The following is a 13,819-nucleotide window of genomic DNA, read 5'->3' as shown; positions in this document are numbered from 1 at the left end:
GGTGAGCACTTTCAACCCCCAAGTGCTTCACAGAAGTTTATAACGCAGAGCCGTGAAAATAAAAAATAATTGTTCTTTCCTCAAAAATTATGTCTTAGCAAGTAATGTTTTATTTTTGCAAGGGTAACAGGAGAAATTGGACCCCAACAGTTGTTGCCCAGTTTGTCCTGAGTACGTTGGTACCCCAAATGTGGGGGTAAACCACTGTTTGGGCGCACGTCGGGGCTTGGAAGGGAGGGAGCACCATTTGACTTTTTGAATGCAAGATTGGCTGGAATCAATGGTGGCGCCATGTTGCGTTTGGAGACCCCTGATGTGCCTAAACAGTGGAAACCCCTCAATTCTAACTTCAACACTAACCCCAACACACCCCTAATCCTAATCCCAACTGTAGCCATAACCCTAATCCCAACCCTAACCCCAACACACCCCTAACCACAACCCTAACCCCAACACACCCGTAACCCTAATTCCAACCCTAACCCTAATCCTAACCCTAATCCCAACCCTAATCCCAACCCTAACCACAACTGTAACCCCAACACACCCCTAACCCTATCCGTAACCCTAACCACAAGCCTAATCTTAACCCTATTTCCAACCCTAACCCTAAGGGTATGTGCCCACGTTGCGGATTCGTGTGAGATTTTTCCGCACGATTTTTGAAAAATCTGCAAGTAAAAGGCACTGCGTTTTACCTGCGGATTTACAGCAGATTTCCAGTGTTTTTTTGTGCGGATTTCACCTGTGGATTCCTATTGAGGAACAGGTGTAAAACGCTGCGGAATCCGCACAAAGAATTGACATGCTGCGGAAAATACAACGCAGCGTTTCTGCACGGAATTTTCCGCACCATGGGCACAGCGGATTTGGTTTTCCATAGGTGTACACGGTACTGTAAACCTGATGGAAAACTGCTACGAATTCGCAGCGGCCAATCCGCTGCGGATCCGCGGCCAATCCGCTGCGGATCCGCGGCCAATCCGCTGCGGATCCGCGGCCAAATCCGCACATGCCATAACCCTAACCCTACCTGTAACCCTAACCCTAGTTCTAACCCTAACCCTAGTGGAAAAAGAAAAAAAAATATTTTCTTTATTTTATTATTGTCCCTACCTATGGGGGTGATAAAGGGGGGGTTTTATTTATTATTTTTTTTATTTTGATCGCTGTCATAGAACCTACCACAGCGATCAAAATGTACTTGTAAGGAATCTGCCGGCTGGCAGATTTGGCGGGCGCACTGAGCATGCGCCCGCCATTTTGGAAGATGGCGGCGCCCAGCGAGGAGACGTACGGACACCGGGAGGATCGGTAAGTATGAAGGGGTGGTGGGGGGGGGGTGGATCGGAGCACAGGGGGGGTAATCGGACCACAGGGGGGGTGAATCCAAACAAGGAGGGAGCGGACAGGAGGACGGGGGAGCCGGCAGGCGGACGGAGGGGACCGGACCCCATAACGGAGGACTGGGGGGGGCGATCGGTGGGTGTGTGGGGGGGGGTCATTTCAGTATTTCCAGCCATGGCCGATGATATTGCAGCATCGGCCATGGCTGGATTGTAATATTTCACCAGTTTTTTAGGTGAAATATTACAAATCGCTCTGATTGGCAGTTTCACTTTCAACAGCCAATCAGAGCGATCGTAGCCACGGGGGGGGTGAAGCCACCCCCCCTGGGTTGAAGCACCACTCCCCCTGTCTCTGCAGATCGGGTGAGATTGGAGTTAACCCTTTCACCCGATCTGCAGCGACGCGATCATTCCATGACGCCACATAGGCGTCATGGGTCGGATTGGCACGGGCTTTCATGACGCCTACGTGGCGTCATGGGTCGGGAAGGGGTTAATTTGTCTTAAATGAAAAAACACAAAAGAGAGTGAAGCAAAAAATTGATCATTTCACACAAAACTCCAAAAATGGGCCAGACGAAAGTATTGACACCCTCAGCCTAATACTTGGTTGCACAACCTTTATCCAAAATAACTACGACCAACCGCTTCCGGTAACCATCAATGAGTTTCTTACAATGCTCTGCTGGAATTTTAGACCATTCTTCTTTGGCAAACTGCTCCAGGTCCCTGATATTTGAAGGGTGCCTTCTCCAACATGCCATTTTTAGCTCTCTCCACAGGTGTTCTATGGGATTCAGGTCTGGACTCATTGCTGGCCACCTTAGAAGTCTCCAGTGCTTTCTCTCAAACCATTTTCTAGTGTTTTTTGAAGTGTGTTTTGGTTCATTGTCCTGCTGGAAGACCCATGACCTCTGAGGGAGAAACAACTCTCTCACACTGGGCCCTACATTATGCTGCAAAATTTGTTGGTAGTCTTCAGACTTCATAATGCCATGCACACGGTCAAGCAGTCCAGTGCCAGAGGCAGCAAAGCAACCCCAAAACATCAGGGAACCTCCGCCATGTTTGACTGTAGGGACCGTGTTCTTTTCTTTGAATGCCTCTTTTTTTCTCCTGTAAACTCTATGTTGATGCCTTTGCCCAAAAAGCTCTACTTTTGTCTCATCTGACCAGAGAACATTCTTCCAAAACGTTTTAGGCTTTTTCAGGTAAGTTTTGGCAAACTCCAGCCTGGCTTTTTTATGTCTCGGGGTAAGAAGTGGGGTCTTCCTGCGACTCCTACCATACAGTCCCTTTTCATTCAGACGCCGACGGATAGTACGGGTTGACACTGTTGTACCCTCGGACTGCAGTGCAGCTTGAACTTGCTTGGATGTTAGTCGAGGTTCTTTATCCAACATCTGCACAATCTTGCGTTGAAATCTCTTGTCAATTTTTCTTTTCCGTCCACATCTAGGGAGGTTAGCCACAGTGCCATGGGTTTTAAACTTCTTGATGACACTGCGCACGGTAGACACAGGAACATTCAGGTGTTTGGAGATGGACTTGTAGCCTTGAGATTGCTCATGCTTCCTCACAATTTGGTTTCTCAAGTCCTCAGACAGTTCTTTGGTCTTCCTTCTTTTCTCCATGCTCAATGTGGTACACACAAGGACACAGGACAGAGGTTGAGTCAACTTTAATCCATGTCAACTGGCTGCAAGTGTGATTTAGTTATTGCCAACACCTGTTAGGTGCCACAGGTATGTTACAGATGCTGTTAATTACACAAATTAGAGAAGCATCAAATGATTTTCCGAACAGTGCCAATACTTTTGTCCACCCCCTTTTTTATGTTTGGTGTGGAATTATATCCAATTTGGCTTTAGGACAATTCTTTTTGTGTTTTTTCATTTAAGAAAAATTAAATGAAGATAATAATACAAAGAATTTGTGTTTGCAATCATTTTCAGGAAGAAACTGAGAATTATCTGACAGAATTGTAGGGGTGTGAATACTTTTGGCCATGACTGACTGTATGTATGTATGTATGTATGTATGTATGTATGTATGTATGTATGTATGTATGTATGTATGTATGTATGTATATATATATATATGTATATATTATCCCCGACATGGGATAATCACCACACCACCACGGGGATATGAACACACACACACAAAATGCGCCACACACTACCACGTGCTCGAACACATATACCATGCTCAGCGCACATTTCACCACACATACACCAACCTCGCCACATAAAAGTCGAAACACAAAAGTCGCCACTCAAAACTCGCCACGCGCAAAACTCACCTCATGGAAAACTCGCCACACGGAAAACTTGCACACGCGGAAAAATTGCCACATGCACAAAAGTTGCAACACATGCAAAAGTTGCCTCACACAAAACTTGCACATACTCAAAAGGCACCACACATAAAACTCGCCACGCGCAAAATTCGCCATGCGCAAAACTTGCAGCACACAACTTGCTACACTAACCTGTCACATGCAACTCGAGTTGCTACACACATGTCGACACACAAAACTCATCTCACAAAAGTCGCTACATGCATGTCGCCACACGCAACTCAACACACACAACTTGACACACGAAACTCGCCCTAAAACACACACAAGTCTGGTATTATTCTTCAAAAATAAAAATCTGATTAATAAGCAGACAAACTACAAGAGCAACAAATGTACCATATAGGAATCCGGCAGCTGTCAGTCACATGACCAGTCTATTATGTGTATGTGTGAGCTAATATATACTGCCAGGGGGTGGGCTTACTGTTGGCTGGGGATTTATCAGGCTGCCAATTTAGCTTACAAATACTGAGGTAAAAATACTGACCAAATAACGTGTGAACGAGGTCTAATACAGGAGGAGATGACATACAGATATATACTATATACAGGAGAGATGACACAGGTATATACTATATAGAGGAGGAGATGACATACAGGTACATACTACATACAGGAGGAGATGACATACAGGTATATACTATATACAGGAGCAGATTACCTACAGATATATAGTATATACAGGAGGAGATGACATACAGGTATATGCTATGTAAAGGAGATTACATACAGGTATATACTATATATAGGAGGAGATGACATACAGGTATATACTATATACAGGGGAGATGACACAGCTGGTATATACTATATACAGGGGAGATGACATACAGGTATATACTATATACAGGAGATGACATACAGGTGTATACTATATATAAGGGAGATGACAAACATGTATATACTGAGGTGAAAATGAGAGGTGTGAGGTGAAAATGAAAAGGTGTGAGTGCAAAATGAGAGGAGTGAGGGAAAATAGTGGAGTGATCGGAAAATGACAGATGTGAGGTCGAAATGACAAGTGTTAGGTGGGAATGAGAGGAGTGAGGGGGAAAATGAGAGGTGTGAGGGAGAAAATGAGAGATGTGAGGGGGAAAATGAAAGGCGTGATGGGAAAATAAGAGAAGTGAGGTGCTATAACTAACCACAGCCGGGCTCTTCAGCTAGTGTGTGTATATATATATATATATATATATATATATATATATATATATATATATATATATATATATATATATATATATATATATATATATATATATATATATATATATATATATATACATATACACACACACACACATATATACACATATATACACATACATACATACACATATCTATCTATCTATCTATCTATCTATATATATATATATATATATATATATATATATAATTGTCTAAGGGGTACTTCTGTCTTTCTGTCGGCAACTTCCGTCACGGATATTCTTTCGCTGATTGGTCTCGCCAGCTGCCTGTCATGGCTGCCGCGACCAATCAGCGACGGGCACGGTCCGATTAGTCCCTCCCTACTCCCCTGCAGTGAGTGCCCTTCGTCCGCTCCATACTCCCCGCAGTCACGGCTCACACAGGGTTAATGCCAGCGGTAACGGACCGTGTTATGCCGCGGGTAACTCACTCCGTTACCGCCGCTATTAACCCTGTGTGACCAAGCTTTTACTATTGAGGCTGCCTATGCAGCCTCAATAGTATAAACATTTAATTTTAAAAATAATAATAAAAAAAAAAACAACAAATCATTATATACTCACCTTCCGCCGCCTTTCCGATGCTAAGGTTGGTGTGCGACAAGGACCTGCCATGACGTCACGGTCATGTGATCGCGACGTCATCACAGGCCCTGCGCGAGAAGGACCTGCCGTGACGTCATGGTCGTGTGACTGCGACGTCATCACACCCTCGGACCGGAAGCTGCCGCCTGTACCGAACACAGGCGACAGAACTACAAGGGGCCCCTCGGAAGGTGAGTATATGTTTATTTTTTAACCTGTGACATACATGGCTGGGCAATATACTACGTCACTGGGCAATATACTACGTGGCTCTGTGCTGTATACTACGTAACTGGGCAATATTCTACGTCACTGGGCAATATACTATGTGCACGTGCATATTCTAGAATACCCGACGCGTTAGAATCGGGCCACTATATGTGTATGTGTATATATATATATATATATATATATATATATATATATATATATATATATATATATATATATATATATATATATATGTATATGTATATGTATATATATATATATATATATATGTGTATATATATATATATATATATATGTGTATATGTGTATATATATATATATATATATATATATATATATAAAATTTTGTGGAAAAAATATATTTTCTTTATTTTCACGACTCTGCACTATAAACTTCTGTGAAGCACTTGGGCATTCAAAGTTCTCACAACACGTCTAGATAAGTTCTTTGGGGGGGTCTAGTTTCCAAAATGAGGTCACTTGTGGGGGCTTTCTACTGTTTAGGTACATCGGGGGCTCTGCAAACGCAACATAACGCCCGCAGACCATTCTATCAAAGTCTGCATTCCAAAACGGCACTCCTTCCCTTCCGAGCTCTGCCATGCGCCCAAACAGTGGTTTATCCCCCACATATGGGGTATCGGCCTACTCAGCATAAATTGCACAATACATTTTTGGGTCCAATTTCTCCTGTTACCCTTGTGAAAGTAAAAATTTGGTGGTGAAAAGATCATTTTTGTGGAAAAAATATGATTTTTTTTATTTTCATGGCTCTACATTATAAACTTTTGTGAAGCAGTTGGCGGTTCATAGTGCTCACTACACATCTAGATAAGCTCTTTGGGGGGTCTAGTTTCCAAAATGGGGTCACTTGTGGGGGATTTCTACTGTTTAGGTACATCAGGAGCTCTGCAAATGCAACATGACACCCGCAGACCATCCCATCAAAGTCTGCATTCCAAGCTGCGCTCCTTCCCTTCCGAGCCCTGATGGGTACCCAAACAGTGTCCCCCCCCCCACATATGGGGCATCAGCGTACTCAGGACAAACTGGCCAACAGATTTTGGGGTCCATTGTCTCCTGTTACCCTTGAGAAAATAAAAAATTGCAGGCTAAAAAATCATTTTTGAGGGAAAAAAAGGATTTTTTATTTTCACGGCTGTACGTTATAAATTTCTGTGAAGCACTTGGGGGTTTAAAGTGCTCACCACACATCTAGATAAGTTCCTTAAGGGGTCTAGCTTCCAAAATGGGGTCACTTGTGGGGAGTTTCTACTGTTTAGGCACATCAGGGGCTCTCCAAACGCGACATGGTGTCCCATCTCAATTCCAGCCAATTCTACATTGAAAGAGTAAAACGGCACTCCTTCTCTTCCAAGCTCTGCGGTGCGCCCAAACAGTGATTTACCCCCACATATGGGGTATCGCCGTACTCAGGAGAAATTGCACAACAACTTTTGTGGTCTAATTTCTCCTGTTACCCTTGTGAAAATAAGAATTTGTGGGTGAAAAGATCATTTTTGTGTAAACAAATGCAATTTTTTATTTTCACGGCTCTACTTTATAAACTTCTGTGAAGCACTTGGGGGTTTAAAGTGCTCACCACACATCTAGTTAAGTTCCTTAAGGGGTCTAGTTTCCAAAATGGTGTCACTTGTGGAGCGTTTCCACTGTTTAGGCACATCAGGGGCTCTCTAAACGTGACATGGCATCCGATCTCAATTCCAGCCAATTCTGCATTGAAAAAGTCAAACGGCGCTCCTTCTCTTCCAAGCTCTGCGGTGCGCCCAAACAGTGGTTTATCCCCACATATGGGGTATCGGCATATTCAGGAGAAATTGCACAACACAATGTATGTTAAATTTCTGTTTTTACACTTGTGAAAATAAAAAAAAATATGGTTCTGAATTAAAATGTTTGCAAAAAAAGTTAAATGTTCATTTTTTCCTTCCACATTGTTTCAGTTCCTGTGACGCACGTAAAAGGGTTAATAAACTTCTTGAATGTGGTTTTGAGCACCTTGAGGGGTGCAGTTTTTAGAAAGGTGTCACACTTGGTTATTTTCTATCATATAGACCCCTCAAAATGACTTCAAATGTGATGTGGTCTCTAAAAAAAAATGGTGTTGTAAAAATGAGAAATTGCTGGTCAACTTTTAACCCTTTTAACTCCCTAACAAAAAAAAAAAATGTTTTTTCCAAAATTGTGCTGATGTAAAGTAGACATGTGGGAAATGTTATTTATTAACTATTTTGTGTGACATATCTCTCTGATTTAAGGGCATAAAAATACAAAGTTTGAAAATTGCAAAATTTTAAAAATTTTCGCCATATTTCCATTTTTTTTCATAAATAATCGCAAGTAATATCGAAGAAATGTTACCACTAATATGAAGTACAATATGTCACGAAAAAACAATCTCAGAATCAGCGGGATCCGTTAAAGCGTTCCAGAGTTATAACCTCATAAAGTGACAGTGGTCAGAATTGTAAAAATTGGCCCGGTCATTAACCCCTTCCCGACATGTGACGGAATAGTACGTCACATGTCGGGACCCCCGCTTTGATGTGCGCTCCGGCGGTGAGCGCACATCAAAGTCGCGACATGTCAGCTGTTTTTTTACAGCTGACATGTGCGCGCAATAGCGGCGGGTGAAATCGCGATCACCCGCCGCTATTAACTAGCTAAATGCCGCTGTCAAACGCAGACAGCGGCATTTAACTACCGCATCCGGCCGGATATGAGCGCATCGCCGACCCCCGTCACATGATCGGGGGTCGGCGATGCTCCTCCATTGTAACCATAGAGGTCCTTGAGACCTCTATGGTTACTGATTGCCGGTGGCTGTGAGCGCCCCCCTGTGGTCGGCGCTCACAGCACACCTGCATTTTAGCTACATAACAGCGATCTGATGATCGCTGTTATGTAGCAGAGCCGATCGGGCTGTGCCTGCTTCTAGCCTCCCATGGAGGCTATAGAAGCATGGCAAAAGTAAAAAAAAAAAGTTTTTAAAAATGTGAAAAAAATAAAAAAAATATAAAAGTTTAAATCACCCCCCTATCAAAATAAATCAATAAAAAAAAACCCCAACCTACACATATTTGGTATCGCCGCGTTCAGAATCGCCCGATCTATCAATAAAAAAAAGCATTAACCTGATCGCTAAATGGTGTAATGAGAAAAAAATTCGAAACGCCAGATTTACGTTTTTTTGGTCGCCACGACATTGCATTAAAATGCAATAACGGGCGATCAAAAGAACGTATCTACACCAAAATGCTATCATTAAAAACGCCAGCTCGGCACGCAAAAAATAAGCCCTCACCTGACCCCAGATCACGAAAAATGGAGACGCTACGAGTATCGGAAAATGGCGCAATTTTGTTTTGTTTTTTGCAAAGTTTGGAATTTTTTTTCACCACTTAGTTGAAAAATAACCTAGTCATGTTAGGTGTCTATGAACTCGTAGTGACCTGGAGAATCATAATGGCAGGTCAGTTTTAGCATTTAGTGAACCTAGCAAAATAGGCAAGCAAAAAACAAGTGTGGGATTGCACTTTTTTTGTAATTTCACTGCACTTGGAATTTTTTTCCCGTTTTCTAGTACACGACATGGTAAAACCAATGATGTCGTTCAAAAGTACAACTCGTCCCGCAAAAATAAGCCCTCACATGGCCAAATTGACGGAAAAATAAAAAAGTTATGGCTCTGGGAAGGAGGGGAGTGAAAAACGAAAACGGAAAAAGCTCCGGGGGTGAAGGGGTTAAGTACCAAATTGGCTCTGTCACTAAGGGGTTAACTCAAATCTGTGGTGGACAAACCCAAAGAAAGAAAAAACAAAAAAATCATCATCTCCATCATGTATTATTAGAATACCATCTTCTCTTATAGCCCGAGATATGACACGTCTAGGACAGCTGGACGCGCGCTTGGACCGAACCGCAGAGCGATTCCTGCTGTTCTGACATTCAGATTACCTGAGGTAGAGGTTCTGCAGATGCGGAAATAGTCGTGGAAAGCTCTTCACCATGACTTCATCGTATCCATGAGAAAAGCTCAAGTTCAGGCACTTTAACTGGGCAGCGCTGCGGGAGATCCAGCTGAGCGTAGCGTTGGAGATTTCAGTCCCTACCACACTCAGCTTTTCTAATTTAGAACATATTGGACTCATAATTGGCACAAATGGCGCAGCCCCTGGTAAATGAGAGATGACCAATTAAGTTTGGAAATAGAAAGATAAAAAAAAAAAAAAAAAAAAAAAAAGTCACAGTATAAAAAAAAATATTATTCACGTCTACATGTACATTGTAGACCTACAATATGTGGATGAGCCAACATGAGGGACTAAAAAAAATAAAAATAAATACAAAAAAATCCATCATTCACCCCCAATGTTATCTGTGGTATGCGGACATGCACCCAAATTAAAAAGGAGAGAGAAAAAAAGAAAAAAAAAAAAAAAAAGTGTCCCGCACCTGATAGCAAAAGAGGGAGAGCTCTGCCACTGGGACTACTTCCCCCTTGCCAAGGCTTAACAGTCATTGTGGTTCCAGGTAAAATCTAGTTCTCACCCCATGGAGGAGGTAACAGAAGGATCCAACCCTGGAGGCACAGGGAGGACACGAGAAGACAAAGTGGGGTGAAAGGAAGAGAAGTGACAGGGAAATGAGGAATTAACTCTTACAGGTTTTTTTTTTTTTTTTTTTAAAGTCAAGAGACTTTTACTAAACTTTTAGAAAGTTAGAAGAATGGACTTACATTCGATCCGGAGCTCAATGAGTTGTGGCAGTTTCAGCAGGAGGGTCTCAATGAATTCTTCATGCTGGAGGTACTTATAGTGTCGCAGACACACGCTCCGCAGGGTGGACAGCTGATCCAGGGCGTTGTTGGACAGACTGGCGCAGCTTGAATTCATCAGTTCCAGTTTGTGGAGCTGCAGTCGAGAGATACATGGCTGTTCTGGGTTGGGAAAAAAAATATATAAAATTACAAATAAAAAAATAATACGACTATTATGGGTGTATATATATTTTATATGGGAAAATAGATAGAAATGCCAGCTTCTGGTGAAGGGAAAAAAAAATTTGATTTTGATTTAAACATTATAATTCCATGAGGATAAGCAGATTACAGGAAAATGCATGGCGAGGCGTTATACCTCAAGGCCTGATAGGAAACTTTTCCCATCAATCCTAAAAACAAGTGTAGGCAAATCCTATAGGATAAACACGTCATAATTTAAAATGCATAAAACATGAAAAAAGTAGGAATTGGTCCTACCGGTAATAGTGTTTCCAGGAGTCCATCATGACAACACCACCAGGAGGTTGTCCTTCATATCCTTGATAGAGACAGGAACACAGAAGAGGTTAATAGCCCCTCCCCATCACCACCCTTCAATGATTTTCCCAAGTACCACACAGGATGGATGCAACGTTATTTTATTGAACTTCCTCTCTACACATGTTCATATCACAAATCAGACAGGAAATTCAAGGGAGGGTATATAAGGGGTGCTGTCATGATGGACTCCTGGAAACAATATTACCAGTAGGACTAATTCCTACTTTCCAAGATGTCCCTCCTGACAGCACCACCAGGAGAAATACCAAATAACTCCTATCTAGGGTGGGATTACAGCTTGGAGGACTTTCCTCCCAAAGGTCGTTTGTTGGTTTTCTAGAACGTCCAACTTATATTGCCTGCAAAAGGTATTTGACTTAGACAAGTTGCGGCCCTGCAGATTTGGTCCATAGAAGCCTCAGCGCTTTCTGCCCATGAAGCCAAGATCGCTCTCAGCGAGTGCGCCTTGAGGCTTTCCGGTGGGGATTTCCCCGCCGAGACATATGCTGCGGTAATAGCCGACTTAATCCATCTAGCTAGTGTAGCTTTGGACGCCTTCTTCCCTCTGTTTCTTCCAGCCATCTGGATGAAGAGATTAGAGTCCACTCTCCAATTTTTTGTGATCTCTAAGTAGTGAAGTACTGTCCTTTTAACATCCAATGAGTGAGAACGCTCCTTCTCGTTGCTATAGTTTTGGCAAAAGGTTGGTAGAACGATCTCTTGACTTCTATGGAAGTCGGAAACCACTTTGGGAAGAAAGGCGGGATCCAGTCTTAGGATGATGCAGTCATCTTGAATCTTTAAGTATGGGTCGTTTATGGAGGGGGGCTGAATTCAGCAATACGTCTCTCTGACGTTATTGCCACTAAGAGGGCTTTAAGGGTTACTGCTCTTGGGTGTGCCTGATTCAGGGGCTCGCATGGCTCTTTACAAAGTTCATTCAAAACCAGGCTGAGATCCCAGGGAGGTACTGAGCTGCGTATTGTGGGCCTAAGCAGTTGGGTGGCTTTATCAAATCTCATTACCCAGGGATGACTGGCTAAGGCCGGTTTCACATTAGCGTTTGTAGGAGCTGCGGACTTCCTCCGTGAAGCCCCGCCCTCGGCCGCACCTCCGCCACTAGCTCCGCCTACTTCTGCATGCGGCCTGCGTACCTTTCTTTAACATTAGGTACGCAGGTCGTGCCGCTGTATGCGGATGCTTCCGCATGCGTCGTTTTGATGATGCGGCGACCAGTGTAGGACGCAGCTTGTAGCAATTTTTTTGTCCGCATCGTCAAAACAACGCATGCGGAAGCATCTGCATACAGCGGCACGACCTGCGTATCTAATGTTAAAGATAGGTACGCAGGCCGCATGCTGGCCGCATGCAGAAGTAGGGCGGAGGTGCGGCCGAGGGCGGGGCTTCACGGAGGAAGTCCGAAGCCCTCCGCAGCTCCTACAAACGCTAGTGTGAAACTAGCCTAAGAAAGTCGAAGACGGAACTGAGAGCTGAAATTTGCACTTTTAATGTTCTAGGCCTTAACCCTTTATCAAAGCCCGACTGAAGAAAGTCCAGGATCCTCGGAATATCTGGGCCCTCAGAGATAGATAGGAACTGTACTAACTTCTTCCAGATCTTTCGGTATATTGCTGAAGTCACCGGCTTTCTGCTGTTTTGGATGGTAGTAATGACTAGTTCTGAAAGACCTTTTGACCTCAGGATCTTTATCAGGATCCAAGCTGCTAATTGTAGTATTCCCGGGTTGTGATATACGAGAGGGCCCTGAAATAAAAGGTCCGATCTTGCTGGTAGATGGACTGGTTCTTCTAAGGACATCCACTTCAGTAGAGAGAACCAGCTCCTTTTGGGCCAGTACGGCACTATTAAGATTACTGACGCCTGGCTCTCATGGATCTTCCTCAAGACTCATTATCAGGGCCAATGGTGGAAAAACATAAGCCAGATTCATGTTCTAATTCTGTGCCAAGGCGTCTATCCCTGTCGGCCTGTCTCCTGGATTTAAAGAGAAGAACCTTTATGTTTTTGTATTTTTCCTGGAAGCGAATAGATCCATTTCCGGGATGCCCCAGCGTTGGGTTAACTGAACAAAAACCTCCTGGTTTAAGGACCATTCTGTGGGATGTACCTTTTCTCTGCTTACAAAATCGGCTATCTGATATTCGGCGCCTTTCAGATGAACTGCTGTTATTGACTTCACCGTTAGTTCTGCCTAGGAGAATATTGTCAATGACAGGTCCTGTAAGTGACGATGTTTTGGACCTCCTTGATGTAGTAGGAAGGCCATTGTTGTCGAATTGTCTAAGAAGATTCGGACGTGTTGATCCTTTAGCTCTTCCCGATATCTCTTTAGAGCTTCCCAGACTGCTGAGCTCTCTGTAATTTGAGGACCTGTTGCGTATTGACGCGGGCCAAGTTCCTTGGAAGTAGCTTTCCTCATATGAGCTCCCGAGCCTCTGAGGCTTGCGTCCGTAGTGATGTTCACACACGGAGATGTTCTCCAGGGTCATCCTTTCTCGAGGTTTGTTAGCGTGGTCCACCATGACAGTGATCTTTTTGCCTCTTCGGTTAATTGCACCCTGTTGTCTAGAGATGTGTCTCTGCCGTCCCATACTCAAAGGACTTCTTGCTGTAAAGGTCTTGAATGATACTGGCTCCACTGAACGCTGGGAATGCATGACGTCATCAAACCCAGTACCCTCATGGCTTTCCTTATGGAGGTGTACTTTTGCTTCTG

The 13,819-nt window shown here is 43.4% G+C and overlaps 1 protein-coding gene across 3 annotated transcripts in view; it reads right to left on the bottom strand.

The window, feature by feature from the left end:
* Positions 1-13,819, bottom strand: part of LOC143777279 (uncharacterized) — a 50,457-nt gene that overhangs the window by 25,607 nt on the left and 11,031 nt on the right. For all 3 annotated transcript variants that reach the window (XM_077267302.1, XM_077267301.1, XM_077267300.1), the window contains exons 4-5: positions 10,498-10,698; positions 9,717-9,933 (exon numbers count right to left, since the gene is read on the bottom strand). In XM_077267302.1, coding sequence (XP_077123417.1) covers positions 9,717-9,933; positions 10,498-10,698 — 418 coding nt within the window. The remainder of the gene's footprint in view (positions 1-9,716; positions 9,934-10,497; positions 10,699-13,819) is intronic.

This window comes from Ranitomeya variabilis, chromosome 1, assembly GCF_051348905.1.
Source record: "Ranitomeya variabilis isolate aRanVar5 chromosome 1, aRanVar5.hap1, whole genome shotgun sequence".
Lineage (NCBI taxonomy): Eukaryota > Metazoa > Chordata > Amphibia > Anura > Dendrobatidae > Ranitomeya > Ranitomeya variabilis.
This window is presented reverse-complemented; position numbering and strand designations above follow the sequence as displayed.